The sequence below is a fragment of the Ictalurus punctatus genome, chromosome 4 (genome assembly GCF_001660625.3).
Source record: "Ictalurus punctatus breed USDA103 chromosome 4, Coco_2.0, whole genome shotgun sequence".
NCBI lineage: Eukaryota > Metazoa > Chordata > Actinopteri > Siluriformes > Ictaluridae > Ictalurus > Ictalurus punctatus.
Window position 1 is genome coordinate 8388270 of NC_071284.1, and position 19972 is coordinate 8408241.

The following is a 19972-nucleotide window of genomic DNA, read 5'->3' on the forward strand; positions in this document are numbered from 1 at the left end:
CATACCCACATTACAGGAAACAGTTGTCTCTTTGAAAGGTGGTTCTTATGGCTCATCACTGCAGGGTTGGCTTCTAGTTTAGCCACAGTTGTTTCATTTTGAATTTTGATTATTTAAAATCACCCCTGTGGCCAATGTGATGTAGCTGCTTGAACTGTGCAGCTCTGAAAATGTTCCATTTTCCATTCAAGCACAAAAGAAAGTGAATTAACAGTGTCTAACTACTGGTATATTCGTTGTTCAGTGAAGAAGAAATAACCAAATAATATAGTGAATGCTAAAACGTCCAGGTATGAAATATCTAAATAAAACACTTAATTTTTTTTTTAATTTTTTAAATTTTATTTACTTATTGACACAAGATTACTATATTCCCAGGGCCTCTAGTCTTGCATTTTCAGTATATTGTCTCTTGTGTATAAAATTTATTGAAACATGGATTTTTTTTTTATTATTCTATTTATATAATTAATAATAAGAAAAAACCACACACACACATACACACACACACACACATATATATATATATATACACATATATATATATATATATATATATATATATATATATATATATATATATATATATATATATATATATATGTGTGTGGTTTTTTTTTATATATACATACATACACATATATATATATATATATATATATATATATATATATATATATATATATAAAAAAAATTATAATATATATAATGCATTTACATAATGCTTTTTATCTGATCTCATGTTTCAGATAAAGATCTGAACTTTCTACACATGAACTAAAAAAATAGTGCGGTATAGCATACAGTGTGTGCAGGTCGTTCGTGGCTTGCTTAATGATTAAAGACAACACCTGTGTGTGTGTGTGTGTGTGTGTGTGTGTGTGTGTGTGCGCGTGCATGTGCATTTTTACCTTGTGGTTTGATATGCCGAGGAAGCTGGCGTCTTGAACCTTTTCCATTTACTCCTGAGGAGCTTCTGTTGCTTGCTCTGCTTCCCTGACGTGGCTTCTCATTGCGACTGGCTCGATCTGCAGACCTACTGCCAAGATCTGAGAGACAGACAGAAAGGGGTTGGGTAGTGGAGAATTGTATTATTTATTTATTTTTACTATCGGCAGGCTCATGAGACAAACTCAATGGGACAGCAACAACATGGGTGGTGAGAAGTAGTTATCAGATTTACTCATATCCGTATGAATCGCAGTCAACACTAGGCACCTGACATTCTTCATGATGGTGGTAAACAATCAATTACATTTTAAACAAAGAACATGCAAATGACCGATATTTTGATCTGTAAGGAATAAAACATGACCAGGCATTTTGTTATAGAAAAAGAACAGACTGGGTGGTGTGACTATTTTCCCATACCAACAATTCTTGCACTTATGCAACAGCAATTTGCCAATTACAATTTTTATTAATTAAAGAATGACACATTATACTTTTTGTCCATTCCCTCTCCAGTAAAACACATAAGATAATAGAACACAGCTTATGTTACCGAAAAAGCACAAGAAAACAAGTCCTCTGTCTAAAAACCTTTGCCATGTTTGAAACCTTTTTAAAATTGATAACTTTACCTCTGACTGTTACAAAGCTCTGACACTGGAGACTCCTTCCAGAGATATTATATAAATAAGTATAAGTATGTGTTCTTAATCTTAACAAGTCCCTATAAATGAACTGTTACTATGGAATCAATGTTTTAGAACAAGTACACTCAAATTGTCAGTCATAGCTGTAACTACAGTCAGAGCTGCTGTTATAGAAAAAAAAACCACATTTTGACCAATCAGATTTGAGAATTCAACAGCCACTGTGGTATAAATAATTTTAACATAACATTCAAAAACATTTAACTGATGAATTCATTTATGCAAAAAAACAAAACAAAAGAAAAACGAAACAAAAAAAGGTTTAAAAGTAATGGACGTAACGTAGCAATAGACAGCATGTTTGCCTCACACCTCCGGGGTTGGGCTCGAATCTTGCTTCCGCCCTGTGTGCACAGGAGCATGCCTGTTCTCCCTGTGCTTTGGGGGTCTCCCCGGGGTACTCCGTGCATGTCCATAGACATGCATTGTAGGCTGATTGACACTATGGACGATTTGGAAAAGCCAATGTTTGTATGTGTGATTGTGCTATGCGATGGGCTGGCACCCTGTTCAGGGTGTCCCCTTCCTTGTGCCCCATGTACCCTGGGATAGGCTCCAGGCTCCCCGTGACCCTGTGTAGGATACATGGTATGGAAAATGGATGGACGGATTCTAGAGATTAAAGAGAACGATGAACGGAACATAAGATCATTTATATACACTCAGGTTTGTGTATGTCAAATTACCTCTTCAATTCTTACCACAGGATTTCAATAGGGTTCAAATCCTGGCACTGAAATGGCAATTTCAAAACCTCTCAAAACCTGTTCTATGTAGACATGGATGCATGTTTGAGGTTTAAAGATCCATTTAAGTCCAAGACAAAGCAGTTTCCAGACAAAGCCTAAAATATTCTGATTCTTAGTGGAAATCATAACAAGTGCTCCAATATGGACCTTAAGAACGATCCATCATCATATCTTACAGGGGTAAGATATCTCATCTCATACCTACTTTTTAGCTACGCTACATTTTTATTCTGATGATTCTTGGTGAAGAGTTGTTATTGTTGTTGTTATTAATATTCCCAGGAAGTTCTTCTTTAGTGGAATTTGTCTGTGCAAATGATTATGGAGTCTAATAGCTTATTCTGAAACAGGACACCCCAAGAATCAACTACAGTGAATCATTCTAAACTGCCACTTTGTTTCGTCCAAATCCTTTTCACAGAACATAAACCAGCTAGCTAATAACTGCTTAAGAGATTAAACTTTGCTGAAGATTTCCTTTTAGTTAATTTAGTCTTCAGTATTTCTGATGAAAGACAGACGGCGTGATCACGAAATGTGCCATGGCTTTTTTTTAAATTGCGTATGTTCAGACATGTACCAGCGAAGAAAATGTGACAAACACAAACAGGTTCCACACCATTCTTCAGTAATAGTGTGCTGATTCTTGACCACTTTATTCTGTACGAATGGCGTGAGAATGTTCTTAGTGTCTTGACCTTACTGGTCTTGGTTATAGTTGAGGTTTATCGTGTTTATCATTTGTATCCTTTCTTACAAACTTGTTCGTACGAAACTGAACGAAATCCAGCAGATTCATACAAATTTCATATCATATGATCCGACTGGTTTTTCATGCATCATTGGAAGCGGACGAATTTCTATTGTTAAAGCATGCTTTTGATATGCGTCATGATCATCTGAAAAGTGACCCTGAAACTAGTTGTGACTCAAATCTGAAATCCTGTCAATCATCACACTTGCTAGACTTCTCACATCTGACAAGACGATCTGAAACTGACTCCGTCAAAGCAGGCATGGTGTTCGCTACTGTGTTCCTCTCTGTATATAAACTGACAGTCATTTGATAAATCCATGCTCATGTGAAGACGTTGCTGCTTCCTTATATTTCTGTTGGGTCCATTACCCTTTTGATTTTATTTTAAAATCACTCACTGAGCCTAAGATCATGGTGGAACGAATCTTGTGATTCTCATGAAAAGGGTACAGTTTTTGCAATGTTTTCCAAGCCAGTCCTTGGTTTTGCAGTCAACATGGTGGTATATTATTGTACAGAGACTTGGGAGAGGTAAAAAAAAAAAATGTGGACCGAATTTAGGGCTCTAAGGACTGGGTTGGGAAACCAGTGAACTAAAGAATGTAAATAGCTTGTATCTTTCTAATCTCGGAATAGTTAATGGAAAATAGCAGATAGTCACAGAGCTATTTTTATTGCTGCTTTTCTCACACACACACAAAAAAAATACAGATGTCCCACGCTTCATGCTAAAACTGGCTCATGTGTATTTGGGTCTAATGGAAAAAAATATGATTACGCACTGAGGCTAATCTCAGTATTTGATAATCAACTGGGTTTGTATCTGTGTTAGCATGTACTAGGAAAATCAATACATAGTAAACTCATCTCTATGCCATAGAGATTTCTAGAAAGAAAACATGTGCACACTGTTTACCCAGCACAAAAACACGGTTCTATTGCATTCTCAAACTTTTTTTACTTCCCCATAGCATGACAGATGGTGTCGAGTCTGCTGCAAACACATTACGAGATTGGGGTATAGGGTAATGAATGACACTTTACTGACAGATTGATTCTTTCAGTTTCAAGCGGGATTTTATTTATTAGACAAACAAACAATGAAACATCGCAAAAGATAAGTAATGAAACTGTTACAGGGTTAAAATAAATAAATAAATAAATAAATAAAAATTTTAAAACCCTGACAGCGAGGTGGTACGACACGGCCCTGAGGCGAAGCTTATACCATAGTCTGACAACAAACACACACTTTTAAATGAAAATAACACAGCATACTTTTTTGTCCTTTTATACAAGCTTTATACAAGAGGGGCCGTAATGGCTTAGTGGTTAAAGCTCTGGGTTACTGATCGGAAGGTCGGGGGTTCAAGCCCCAGCACTGCTCAGCTGCCACTTGAGCAAGACCCTTAAACCTCTTTGCTCCAGGGGCGCTGTATCATGGCTGTACCCGGTGCTCTGACCCCAGCCTCCTGACATGCTGGGGTATGTGAAGAAAAGAATTTCACTGTGCTGTAATGTATACATGACAAATAAAGACTCATTATAAGTTTGTTTCTGTCATCACTTAGATTTGAAAAGCTAAACAGCTGTTCCCTTGACCTCTTTTTCTCAAAGTTGATAAGACAAACAATTGCAGCTCGTCATATTAATCATTCGTACAGGGTTTTGGAGCATTTTTTGAGATTGTTGTGGCCAAACCATGCTTGGTTTCGCTGCCGAAAACTATTTGAATTGGCAAAATTGTTGAATTGTCTTTCAATAGTGAGTTAAGCTGTTCGACACACGTGAATCGACGAGGGCTTTGGATGACGTCCCGTCACATGATGCGTCTTGGCCCAAATCTGCAGTAATCTTGAAGAACTGCAACTGAATATTGTGGAGCTTGCTTGATTTTGTGTTCATTTCTGCAATCGCATAATCGTGAAATCCTGGAGGAACTGATTAATAATAAACTGCAAAATGCAAACACATCTGGAAAATTAAAGGAAGAGCTTTACCTCTGACTGTTCCACAGCACTAGTACTGGAGACTACTTCCATGAATGTTAAAGTGCACCTATTATGTCTTTTTTCAAATATTACCTTTCATGTAGTGTGTTATAGAGCTGTTTGTGAATGTAAAAAACGTCAAAAACGACAAACGGGGTTATTGACTCCCAAAAGAAGGAACCGATTCTGAACAGCTGAAACGAGTCGAAAGTAATTCCAGACTTACTTCCTGTACTAACCTACGTAGGTTTGTAACAAAAAAACCGCCTCTGGTCTTCACTCTCTGCTCGTGAACAGGCAGAGCTGAAACTCGTTATGGTAGTGGGAATTTCCTTTTCGACACATGCTGACAGTGGTAGACCAATCACAACAGACTGGGACATCTGACCAATCAGAGCACAGTATGCTCTCTGAAAGGAGGAGTTTAGAATGAATCCTTTAGAACGGATCATTGAACGAATCATTTTAGACACTGGGGGAAAAACTTAACGCTGCAGTTTAAATTATGAGCATGTTGAAGTGTGTTTTGACCTTGGATGCATGTAAATCTATTGTATGAGACCTTTAAAACAAAATTAGGCACGTTTAAAAACCATAATACGTGCGCTTTAAATAACCGCCTCCATCCTCAAATGATGTGGCGCATCCTGCATAAACCTTGCAGCCAGAAACACTGTCCGAGCCGTGCTGTTGTAGAAAATTAACCAACACCTTCCGATCATTCAACAGCAATTGGGAATGGGTCATGCATTTCTGTCAAATGACAAGTGCAGGCCAATACCGAGATTATGATTAGTATTACAGCCACTGCTAATTAATTGTGCGCACCACTTTATGAGAAATACATTTTCTATAACACGTTTACAGAGTGCCGAGGCCATATGCAGTCAAGTGCTAGTTTCACAGCTGAAAAAATACTTCCTCTTATGATTTGGAAGTGATGCATAGCTACTTATACCATAAACGCCTTCTATTTGCTCACACCATAAACACCGTCTGTTCTGCAACACAGAATCAGTGACTGTCCATCAAGACAAAAACTCATCAACCAGACCTCTTCACTGATGACAAACGTTTTCATGAACTATTCGAGCAAATAATCTTTACAACCCCAAGTATTTCCACTAGCATACTTCCTCATTCATCTGTGTGATAGGAGTCCAACACTCGCATAGTTCGATGAGGGAGCATGTGCGTGTGTGTCTACGGGCGTAAACTCCACAGCATGGCCCTGCATCTCACTGTGTTGCCATAGCAACCCACTCCTGCGTTTCCTCAGGTTGGGAATGTGCAGGTGAAACATGCTTGGAGGAACAGTGAAAAGGGAAAAAAAACGGATGTAGCTTGGTTTCATTCTGCATGAACTGTTGTTATTCCCCATTGCTACGGTCATGTCATGAGGTGTACTTCTCACGCTGAAACTCTTCATCTCATTGGCTGTCGTGCTATCATGCCATCTCTTTTGCATGCTGGTTTGAGAAGGGCAACCAGACAGCCATCAAACACCATTAATAGTCTTATAATATGAAACATTCAGGGTTGTGAAAACATGGTCAAGGTTGCCTTGGTGTTGGACGTGAACATCCATCTGCACCAGGAAGAAAATTAATTGAGGCCAGCATTTCCTGGATGAAATACCAACACTCATTCATCAGGAAATACATCTATACTATCACCTGTGAAACATTATTTGCTGGTGCCACTGTTACACTGTAACAAGAATTTGGGGGTTTTCCTTTTGCTGGAATCATCTATGAGGAAACGTTTACTCTTGATTGCTGTGCTACATGGAAGCATCTTTCACTAGAGCAAGTGGAATGAAAGTAACACCTCAACACCAAACATGTGTGGGAAAGATCACATCACCTACTCAATCTTTGTGAAAAAGGAAATAACCACAACGACTGAACTGAATGCGGAACTGTCAGATGAAGTCAACAAATCTTGCAAGTAAGAAACGATGGTTTTAGAGTCAAAGGCAACGAGGAACTGTAGCGGCTATACACTGATGAACAGCCAGATATCTAAACACGCAGTGAGACCAGAGATAGTTTGAGCTAGACAAAAAAGACAAAATAGACAGGAGCAAGTTTGGCTTCCAAACAAAATCACATGCTGAAACTAACGTTTTCTTTCGGTCAGTTCTCACACGCACCCGGTTATTTGCATTCTTAAAATGAAGAATGACTCATCAGCTCAAGGCATGAAGGTGTCATTCAAACACAATATAATTATTATTATTATTTTTTAAATCCTACAGAAATCATATAATCATCAGAGGAGCATTGTAATTACACAAAAATACCCCCGGTCCTGCAATTCCTATTAAAATGCATTGCAGGCTTGTGTACAGTTTACACCAAGACTTCAGCACTCCTTTCAACTCCCTCAGTGATATTATCAGATAAAGAGAACATGCAAACAACACAGGGGTCAAATGAAACTCACCTTTGAGCAGATAATGATATGATCCAAAAATAGAGCTCTGGAGAACAGTACAGTCACACAAGCCTTCATGTCCTTGTGTACACCACACTCTGACTGAAGAAGTAGAGCAAAAAAGGCCACAAACTGAAAGCTCCTCCCTTCTGTGAGTTGTGTGATTTGCAACAATTATGTTTGTGGAGCCTCGTAATGTTCATGTTGCTAGTTATTTATTCAACAGGTCAGGTCGAACAGGTTAATAAAACCACAGCTGGGAAAATCCACACAGTTGCGACAATGTCAACATATTGATTATGGTTGCCATTGGTTTCAGGAGAAAAAAAAACACACACACACACACACACACACACACATTAGCTGATAGTTGATCATATCTATAAAAGCAGCCAACGCTACTTATATCAGGAATTATTAAATGCACACGTGTCTAGATTCATCATATTTCATCAAACAGTTTAGAACTGACGGGAAAATATGTTCAGAAATATCACTCAGAAAACACATGATCTGTTGTGAAATGTTTGTTATTTAAAGATTTCAGACAGAGGAACAATAGACTGTAATAAGGCCAATAAACCCATATAATATGGTAAGTAGCAAAGCCTTTGATGTTGCGATCATATGAAGTAGGTAACTCATGTTAATACAAACCAACAGAAGCCACTTTATTAGGAACACATTCATGCAATTTATCGAATCAGCCAATCAATCATGTGGCAGCAGCACAATGCATAACATCATGCAGAAAGAGGTCTAGAGCTTCAGTTAAAGTTCACATAAACATCAGAATGGGGGGAAAAATGTATTCGTGAATCTGACCATGGCATTGTTGTTGGTGTCAGATGGGATAGTTTGAGTATTTTAGAAACTGCTGATCTCCTGGGATTTTTACTCACAGCAGTCTCTAGTTTAAAAAGAACTGTATGAAAAACACAAAACATCCAGGGACTGACAGTACTGTGGGCAGAAATGCCTGATTCAAGAGAGGTCAGAGGAGAATGGCCAGACTGTTTCCAGCTGACAGGAAAGCTACTGTAACTCAAAGTATTACTCTTTACAATTGTGGTGAGCAGAAAAGCATCTCGAGAATGCACAGCATGTCGAACATTGAAGTCGATGGATACAAGAGCACAAGACTGGTTCCACTCCTGTCATCCAAGAACATGGATAAATATATATTTTGTGATTTTTTTTTTAAACAAAAGAGCAAAAGGTTAAACAATAAAGACAATTTTTCACAGCCTTCTTTGCTCATGTTTACCAAAGGTGCCAATATTAGTGGAGGGCACTGTAACTACCTACCTACCAACCATCCATCCACCCATTCACAGACACAGAGTGGTAGTGCACATATGCTCTCAGTACTGTTGATTGTACAGTTTTTTCATCTTTTCAAAAACAGTGGCTACAGATGACATTAGCCTTTGTTGTTTTGCTACATTTTATAGATTTTTGTTGTTTATTAAAGAGGTCTTTTGTAGAAACTCAAAATCTTTTAATGTGTCTAAATGCGTCACTTGTTTCAGGCCCTTAAATTTTGTTTTTTTGAAAACATAGGGAAACGCACAAGCAAATAACTGTCACTAAGCTGTTTACCGAATTCCTGACGCTCTTTCTGCTGATCTGATTTGCTTTAATCTAATTTCAACAGGTGGGACCTTTTGCGTTCCATCCTCATTTTGATTGCCTACAAGAGGCTAACAGTAAAACCCCCACGTCCGCTCAGCTCTAGCCGCTCAAACATCCCAGAATAACACTTACGACCAAATTGTCTGACCATGGTTAAGATTATCTGCGGTTTGTTTGGAGAAAACACACAGTAGGACTGTCTAGGAAATTCTATTTCAAACATTTCACCAAACTCACCATATCAACAGTATCCACAACAGCAAAACATCAAAATATGTACATGGCATCTAACTTCCATTTGAAAAAAAAACATGCATTAAATGGTATGTCAGTGACGTTGATAACACATCTTCCTACTGCTCAGGAAACCCGAGATCTATAATTAACACAGAGTGCCAACACTTACATATGCACGTCTATCTATCATTTCCTTCATTAAGTTCTTATTATTAGTGATAGTCCTACAAATAGAGAAGTAGATATCCACGTATACTGCTAAAACCTTAAAACTTCTGAACCACAAATATCACAAAACCTGCCGTTGAGTTCAACATCATAAAGTTGTATAAAATGCCATAAACAGAATTGAAATGGTCCATGCATGTGCTTCTGCGTGTAGCCCATTCTGCACTTGCCTTTTCAGTATGACTGAGAACAAGGAAGTGATCTACTACTCATAACACAGAAACAGCCTTTAGTTCTCTATAAGACACCAGTGCGAGTTACAGGATGAGGGAGCAAAATAAAACAGAAGTAAAATAATGAATTATTTAATAAATGAGGAATTATTGAAGAAAATATATAAAACATACAGAATACTGACAATTTATATATTGCTCAGTTATTATCAAATACGTCACATCTGTTTATTCTGATTGGCTGACGGATATTACACTGTAATATTTGTACACATGAATGTACTAGTAATTACGCCAATCAGCCAGAACGTTAAAACAATTGATAGGTGAAGTGAATAACATTGATTATCTGGTTACACTGGCACCTGTCAAGGGGTGGGATATATTAGGCAGCAAGTGCAGTCAGTTCTCGAAGTTGTTGTGTTGAGAACAGGAAAAATGGGCAAGTGTACGGATCTGAGCGACTTTGACAAGGGCCAAATTGTGATGGCTAGAGGACTGGGTCAGAGTATCTCCAAAACAGTAAACTGTACAGATGTTAAAGATTTAACAAGCAAATACATCTGTATGGTGATTGTAAAGCAAATACTTATATTTATTTATACTTATATATATATATATATATATATATATATATATATATATATATATATATATATATACACACACACATATATACATACACACACACACACACACACACAAAAACTCATTTAAAGTAATGAAGTGCTACTTTGTTTACTGCTGTTGCTATGAGCACCCATGTTGATTTGACATCACGTGCTGAAATTGAGGTGACCATCCCGAGTTTTCAAGTAGCAATTACTAGTCGAGGGGCATGAAATGCCCCCCCCCCATCTAAACTAGATAATATTCTTTATCTTTATCTGAGAAACACAGAGCCATTGGACAGAGGAAGTTCACATCCAGTGCAAGACTATAAAGAAAATATGTGCGTCACATGTCAGAATGCATTCGGTGAGCGTGTGACCACTCTATAGAGCGTGTGTGTGTGTGTGTGTGTGTGTGTGTGTGTGTGTGTGTCATGGGCTATGATGCAAGATCAAAATACTAGACAAACAATTATTGCACTTGTCAAGTTGAAGTACATAAATGAGCTGCTATCTATAGTACAACACATTTAGTATTAAGGTTTAGTGTTGGGTAGCGGTTCTAAATCTTTTTCAGCGTGAGGCCCCCCTTGTATACAGGAAATCTGCAGGTATCTGCACGTCATATTTAATACTTTTTAATACCATATTCATATTTCCAAAAAATTCTAAGACCTGAATGTCACTTCAATCATGCTACACGATGCATCAGCTATAATGGATTGTGTTCATGCATATACTTCCATTTCTGGGTTTAAAGTAAACTGGGTTTAAATATCATTTTTATATTATCATCTGCTCCAACAGTAAAAGAAAAAAAATCCGGTATTTCCTTTCCATGACTTTCCAAGAGAGGCAAAAAATATAGAGAGATGGATTACGGCAGTCAGAAGAGTAAAAGATGTCAAATTTACCATCACTCCCTCAGCAGCTGTATTAGAAACCCCCTCGCAGCAGTGTTTACCAGTTTTGTTGTAATTTAATGCCAGGGAGATGTAACGAGTAGTGTTATAAATATACAGAAATTTTTGTAAAGAAGAAAATATAAAAGAAAAACCTTTGCTATTTTGTAATACTACTGCATTGAATAATACTTAATACTAACACTAATACTACTACTACTACTACTACTACTACTAATAATAATAATAATACTTTTTTATTTCGGGGTACAAATAGTAATAACAAAATAGTAATATATATCTCACTTCATTCACTTTAATGTGTTTTATTTTGGCGGAAAAACCTCCGTTTAGTTAGCAACAGTATTTTAAATTCACTTCTCATTACCGATCAGGTGAAATGCTGTAAACCTCCATCCACAAAAATGTTTGAGATCATGCTAATGTAAAACCAAATTGAATCTGGCTCGTGTTGTGTCCAAATGCACGTTATAAGCCATTCAAACTCACAGCACAAAAAGAGACGAAGTTGGCGTGGAGAAAAAAAAAGAATACTCCTTTAGCATAATTTTGAGTGATAACACATAGCAGTGTTCGCTGATGTTAAAATGCAGAGCTTTTATGCAAAATGTGTAAAGGTTGGCAGTGGTGGCTTGGCGGGTAAGGCTCTGGGTTACTGATCGGAAGGTCAGGGGTTCATGCCCCAGCACTGCCAAGCTGCCACTGTTGGGCCCTTGAGCAAGACCCTTAACCCTCATGGCTGACTCTGCACTCTGAACTCAGCTTCCTGACATGCTGGGGTATGTGAAGAAAAGAATTTCACTATGCTCTAATGTATATGTGATTAATAAAGACTCATTATCATTATTACATTTGGATGGTTTGTTCATGGATGAAGATTTTTTCTGAAACAAAATTAAGTATTTCATTTTCAACATTTTGAAAATGCTTTGTTATAAAGACTACATGGAGAGGTTTTAATAAGAAAGGAGAAAAGCAAGAGAGACAGAAGCATTAGAAGTTTACCTTGTGCCTCAGCAATCTTCACCCCAACACAAGCCTCCTCTTCATCAAGAGATTTGGATGGGAAACAGCTCGCCTTGCCAGCTTTTTCTGTAACAGACATTTAATCTGATTTACTGCTTAAGAATGATTAATCTGTAAACCTCAGAACATAAAATAAAATAAGGAACTTCAGTAAATCACAATTTGATGGTTACTTCATGGTGCAGTTGGTTAAAATCGAGACATACAAGGACAAACAAACCCACACACACACACATGAAAAAAGTCAGAGTTGAGGAGCTTTTAGCACTTCTTCTGCTTATGGAGCAGTAAACCTGGGTAAAGACAGGAAATATGACCAGGAATCTCTTCGGACCTCGTGATTCAATTAGATTTTTCGTGTTTAGTTCCGTCGAGTTAATATGTGCAAAACTATGCTATGTTCAATGTGTATGTAGCCTCTCTGTGTATGCAGGTACTCATACGATATATCTTTGGAAAGCTAAGATTCTTGTGATTCGATTGATCAAAACCGTTTCAAGATGCATTCACAACAGCAGCTACAATAAACGTCTCTGTTAGACCACCAACATACAAACAAACACTTACAAAACTGAGGCAACTCACCTATGAAGGAAAACAGTGTCTGTATGCACCAAATAGCAATTCAGCAAAGAGTATTCTTGGAGAATGTGGAGCAGGTGCTCATGGAGAAATTTTTAATACCATGGTATCTATTCAAAAGTGATGGAAAAAGAGTGTGACATTGACAAATAGATTGGGTCAGCAGTCAGCAGCAGTATGACGGTCACTGTAGCAGACTGTGGTGGTGAAGCAGGAGCTCAGATGAATTTTCCTTATCCCTTATCACATATGGTCACAAGCTGTGGGTACTGACCAAAAGAATAAGGTCACTAGCAAATGTGTTGGAAATTAAATTTCCACTGCAGGGTTGCTGAGCTTACTCTTGGTGATAAATTGAGGAGCTTGAGAGTGGAGCTGCTGGTCCTCCGAACTGGTAGGAGTAAGTAGTGCCTCATTGTCGACTCCCTCTAGAGCTGTGTCAGGTATGTACCATTGGACAGAGACCATGGGGCAGACGCAAGACCCAATGGAGAACTTGTATCCAATTATATCAAATATCCAATAAACTACCCAATTAAACATTATATGCTTCAAACTTTGTGGCAGTTTGTGGAAAACCCTTATATGGGTGTCTTGGTCAGGTGGCCATAGAAATGTATTTCCTTGGATGATGTAATGTAACTGTTATGGGGCGGGGGGGTTAAAGACAAAAATACACATAGACAAAGACAGAGAGAGAGAGAGAGAGAGGTGATAAGTACACAGATAAGTATGTGTACTGCCCGATTATGTGACAGATTATGTGTAAGCCTGCACAATAATAAAGTTGGGTGCACAGCAAAGCTAATCCAGAATTTTGTGGAACTAAGAGCTCTCCAGAGATTTTCTATCACTAATTAAATTCGCTGTGATATCTGGGACAGTCTGGCTTTAGAGCTATCCCACCCTCATATTAAATGAATGTGTATATAAAGGATTAGAGACAAGGAATATTGAAAACACACACACACACACACACACACACACACACACACACACACACACACACACACCATTGTAAGTTACAGACAATTCTACAGACCTTCTAGTTACATAACTATACATGTAGCTATTTAATTCTCTATCTACACCTAAACCTCAGTAAGCAAAAAGAAACCTTTCAGCTCTTTTTGTGTATTCCCCCCACCGCCACGCTATAGTTTCCTTCACTGACAGGGTTTAGCTCGAGGATATTCTTAGTCCATGACCTAGAGAGCTTGCATGAGTACATCGCCGAAATGCTTTACAGGTAGTTTTTGAATTAAATGACTGGGGACCAGCCACAAGGTCAAAGCTGACTGATATTCCTGTCCTTGTGGGGATAGACAAGCATATGCACACACACACACACACACACACATACACCTCTACAATGTACTCAAGGGGAAAAATCTACCTGTAAATCAGACTTTTATTAGCAGAATGAGTCTTTAAACAAAGGGTGTGTGTGTGTGCGTGCACATGCATGGTTCCTCATCTGTGAGACTAATCCACCATCTGTGGTCTGTCTGGTGTTTACACACACATGTACACAGAACGGAATTTAAAAACATCAACAACAACAAACATTTCTAAGCTATGTGATCTCACAAACCTAAATAAATGGAGATGAATGAGAAATGCATGCAAATTGCCTGTAGGTGTGAATGTATGTGTATGAGGTCATGCGGTGGACCGACATCCCACCCAGTGTTCCCAGGAAAGGCTTGGTATCCACGGCGACACTGACCAGGATAAAGAGGATACCAACAATGAAGGAATGATAAAATGAGAGCCACTGTCTGGGTGTAGCTTCATATGTTTCAGCTCATGACTCAAAGATAACTTCAACACTGTGTCACACTGGGGCAGTGACACGGTTACCATTGATATGCATTTCCATGGAAGCTGGGGACGAAGAGGTACTGGAGGGAAATTAGTGAGAAAACGTTGTTGTTGTTGTTGACACTGTTCTGTTAAAACTGACTAAGATATGTTCTGTTAAAACTGACTGAGATATGACAAAGTCAGTGACATGAACATCATAGTGTTAGTGCTCAGTATCGTGTGGTTTAGCTGTTTAACGTCTAACGCTTGAGTGTGGGCAGCAGAAAACCTGTGGTGGAGCATATGTACATGCTGTGGTTATGAGAACAATGTATTGTTGAAAACAAAAATATATCGCCGGTGGTCAGAAGTGAAACGTGTTCTTACTAATCTTGAAAGTTCTAGACATGTGATATATAATTTCTCCATTTTATTTTTAATCGTCACTAAATTATTTATTGCAACAACAGAAATGGTCCATCAAACATGCAGATAACTTATAGATAAAAAAAAACAAACAACAACAACAACACGTGCCACTAGATGACCTGTCTTGACCTGTATCTGCATGGTTTAATGCACTGTGCTGCTGCCACATGAGTTGCTGATTAGATAATTCCATCAATGAGTATGAGTACAGGTGTATATTATACTTTACATGCATGTATTAGATTTAAGCAAGAACTCAACCTTAAACGTCATTTAAACAACATGACTATATCAGACACACTTCTGCACACAGTACTTCAGCAAACAATCAAACTTCTGCTTACGAGTTACTGTGTAACTACAGAAAGCTGGATGTAGCACATACAAAGAGACTGAGCTCCGTTTTCTGTCCAGTGTAACTTGCTTTCCGTTCTGAGGTACCTTCTTAGTGGCTTATCCATCGAAACGACTCAGCTCTAGTGACGTGAGGAAGTTGTGTGTATCTTGAAAAAGCTTTACAACATACACTGATACACTCCACAGTGCAGCTACACTGCTTTTCTGTGCTGAAGTGTTGAAGCTTGTGTGTGTGTGTGTGTGTGTGTGTGTGTGTGTGTGTGTGTGTGTGTGTGTGTTTACCACTTTATTCTGTATCTTTCTCCTCCCAGTGCTGTTGGCACAAGGGAAGCAAGGTTATTGCTGACTCTCAATCGCAGGAGACCATTCTACATTATTCTGCATCAATAATGCACTGCAAATGATTATTATTCACCCATCATTACTGAGCAGTTAATGGACTACAAATTATTACTATTACTATTATTATTTCCAACAACACAGTAATTATGTTCGAGGTTCAAAACAATTTCATTTACGTTGAATTTGAAAAATAAAGGCCCGAATGGTTAAAGATCCATCAATTAAAGAGGTTTACAGATTAAAATCCAGCTACAGACTCGGGACCCAGTGGGAAAACTTATATCCAATTAACCATTATATGCTTCAAACTCTGTGGCAGTTTGTGGAAGACCATTATATTGTTTTTTTTGGTCAGGTGGCCATATAATATATTTCCTTAGATGATGTAATGTAACTGTTATGGGGGGTGGTTTGAGTATTTCAGAAACTGCTGATCTTCTGGGATAAGCAAAAACAAAAAACAGTGATTGAGTGACAGTTCTGTGGGTGGAAACGCCTTGTTGATAAGAAAGGTCAGAGGAAAATGGCCAATTCGGTTTGAACTGCCAGGAAGTATATAGTAACTCATATAATCACTCTTTATAACTGTGGTGAGCAGGAAAGCATCTCAGCATGCACAAAATATTGAATATTGAAGTATCATATATGGGCACAAAGTCAAAGAAACTGGTCAGATGAAGATTAGAAGAGAGAGAGAGAGAAAAAAACAATAATTAAAAAAAACAAACAAACAAACAAAACACCTTTATCCAGTCTTCAACTGTCCAGTTTGGGTGAGTGTGTGTCTATGTTAGCCTCAGAGTCCTGTTCTTGGTTGAAGGAGTGGAACCTAATGTTCCTAAGGTTCCTAATGGAACCTTCTGCTGTTGTAGCTCATCCACCTCAAGGTTTGATGTGTTGTGCATTCTGAGATGCTTTTCTGCTCACCACGGTTGTAAAGAGTACTTTTTTGATTTACTATAAACTTCCTGTCAGCTCCTACCAGTCTGGTCATTCTCCTCTGATCTCCCTCATCAACAAGGTGTTTCAGCCTGCAGATCCTCCGCACACACTAAAGTTTACACGAGAATGGTGCGAAAAACTAAAAACGTTCAGACTGTTGTGTGTGAAAATCTCAGGAGATCAGCAGTTTCTGACATACTCAAACCAGCCCACCTGGCATCAACAACCATGTCACAGTGTGCATGTGTTTCTTTTCTTCTTTCTATCTGTTTCTCATTTCTATCTTTTTCTTGTGTAAGTACATGTGTACAGGCATGGGATGAAGGTTGCTGAACTTTGTTTCTGTCATTTTCTATCTTTCACTCTTTTTCTCTTTCATTTCACTCGTCCATTCTTTGTTTTGTTCGTTCGTTCGTTCGTTCGATCATGCACCAAGAAGATAAAAAGTGCAGGCTAGCCCAACATCCAACTCAGCAGCATGTCATGGCTTTAGGTGGGTTTGTGTGCATGCTCTTTGTCTTTCTTTCTGACTAGTTCATGTGTGAGCATTTGTGGACAGGAACAGGATGTACGGTACAGAACTTTTGTTTGTTTGTTTGTTTGTTTCTTTCTTTCTTTCTTTCTTTTTTTCTCTCTCTTCTGCATACAAAACCTGACAACAAAAAGAAACCCAACACGTTTAGGTTTGCAGTTTTGTACAGTGGTCTTGCATGTCTACTCATTTTCACACTATAGGCCATTTACAGGAAATGTATGTTGCAGCCTAATAGCAGAGTTTTCTGTTTATTCTCATGACAACAGAAGCAAAAGAAAATAAACGCCTAAAATATGTTCCTTTTATTTTGTACAACAAAATATCAGTAATGACGCGCACAGTAGCGCGCAATGAAAAGAAAAATGGCACACTAGTAATTGTATACGTTTTATAAACAGTATTGCTCAGAGACCACTGAAGAGAACACTGTTTCAGTGCCAACAGCATCCACTAGCCATGAACATATGGTGCAAGGAAGACCTAGCACCTCTTACATGCTTCAGAAGAGAGCACCACTTGACTGATACATAAACTGAATCATTAGTCAAAATTCTGTCAAAAGAATTCCAGTGCCAAGAATGATATGTTTTATAAGTAATTATATAGCAGAGTTGTGTTACATTTCAACTTTTGTTTTGGTCACCAAAAATATTAGTTCAACTATATTAGCCAACACATTTTAGCCTTAGCAATTATATTGCTTTACTACATCTATTATTACATGTACTGAAATACGCTTTTTGATCTTAGTGTAAATCCACCCCAAATCACCTTCTTTTTTTCTTTAAAGCATTCCTGATTGACAATGTCAGATTTGCTTCATACTTTCTGGAATAATGTCACTCTTCCGAATAAACAGTTTGTTTAGTTATTGACTTTTTTGTTTATTGAGTTTAGCTATTGGTGATACTCTAAAACAGTCAAATAGTGGAAGAAGCCATTTTAGAGTCCAGCAGGTTAGAAACTGTGGCATCGACAACCATAACACGGCCAAAGTCACGGAGATCACATGAATGCCTCCCCCTTTATTCTGATGTTTGATGTGAACATTAACTGAACGTCTTGACCTGCCACATGATTTGCTGATTAGATAATTCCATCAATGAGCATCAGTACAGGTGTATATTACACTTTACATGCATGTATTAGATTTAAGCATGACATCAACCTTAAACATCATTTAAACAACATGACTACACTAACATGACACTTCTGCACACAGTACTTCAGCAAACAATCAAACTTCTGCTTACGAGTTACTGTGTAACTACAGAAAGCTGAATGTAACACATACAGAGAGAGTGAACTACCTGCTCCGTTTTCTGTCCAATGTAACCTTCTTTCAGTTCTGAGGTACCTCCTTAGTGGCTTAGCCATCAAAACGAGTCAGCTCTAGTGACCTGAGGAAGTTTTGTGTATCTTGCAAAAGCTTTACAACATACACTGACACACTCCACAGTGCAGCTACACTGCTTTTCTGTGCTGAAGTGTTGAAGCTTGTGTGTGTGTGTGTGTGTGTTTACCACTTTATTCTGTATCTTTCTCCTCCCAGTGCTGATGTCACAAGGGAAGAAAGGTTATTGCTGACTCTCAATCACAGGAGACCATTCTACATTATTCTGCATCAATAATGCAGAATCCTATTGATTACTATTGATTATTACAGAATAAAATGATTATTATTGAACTTTCATTAATGAACAGTTAAGGAACTACAAATTATTATTATTTCCAAAAACACAGTAATTATTTTTGAGGTTCAAAACAATCTTATTTACGTTGACTTTTAAAAATAAAGGGCCAAATGTTTAAAAATCCATCAATTGAAGTAGTTTACAGATTACAGAGCGACATTTTATAATGTCAGATTATTACAGATATATTATATCCCTCCAAAAATGCCACACCTATAATAAAAACACAATGAGTCAAAAAACTAATTATAGTGAACTAAAGTAACCGACTCTGAATGCTTGGCAAGTCTGTGCCTGTGTGTACACTCATCGTCCACTTTATTAGGAACACCTGTACAACTGCACATTCATGCAGTTATCCAATCAGCCAATCATGGGGCAGCAGCACAATGCATAAAATCATGAAGATACAGGTCAAGAGGTTCAGTTAATGTTCACATTAAACATCAGAGTGAGGGAAAAGTGTGATCTTTGTGACTTTAACTGTGGCATGGTTGTTGGTGCCAGACACACTGGCACCAAAATACACTTTTTGACCCAAGTGTAAATCCACCTCAAATCACCTGTTTAAAAACAAAAAACAAAAAGTGTTCCAGATTGACCATGTCAGATCTGCTTCATACTCTCTGGAGTAATGTCACTCTTCCCAATAAATAGTTTTAGTTATTGACTGGTGATACTCCAAGCAGTCAAATAGTCGAATAAGCCATTTTAGAGTCCAGCAGGTTAGAAACAGTGCACTAGTGTTTTCTCATGTTGTAATACTAGCTGATGCTTTCTTCTTTCACAGCATTTTGGACAAATGTAGATTTTTTTTTTATGTGGAAACTGACAAAACTGTGCAAACACAACGCGGTG

General features: G+C 38.0%; 1 protein-coding gene across 5 annotated transcripts in view; it reads right to left on the bottom strand.

Moving 5' to 3' along the window:
* The window catches only part of fgd4a (FYVE, RhoGEF and PH domain containing 4a), a 64392-nt gene that overhangs the window by 23460 nt on the left and 20960 nt on the right, over window positions 1-19972 (bottom strand). For 3 of the 5 annotated variants that reach the window (XM_017466164.3, XM_017466167.3, XM_017466166.3), the window contains exons 2-3: window positions 12407-12493; window positions 912-1049 (exon numbers count right to left, since the gene is read on the bottom strand). In XM_017466164.3, coding sequence (XP_017321653.1) covers window positions 912-1049; window positions 12407-12493 — 225 coding nt within the window. Of the gene's footprint in view, window positions 1-911; window positions 1050-7603; window positions 7790-12406; window positions 12494-18730; window positions 18930-19972 lie in introns of those variants that run through there. The other 2 variants (XM_017466165.3, XM_017466168.3) reach the window with 2 other exon arrangements.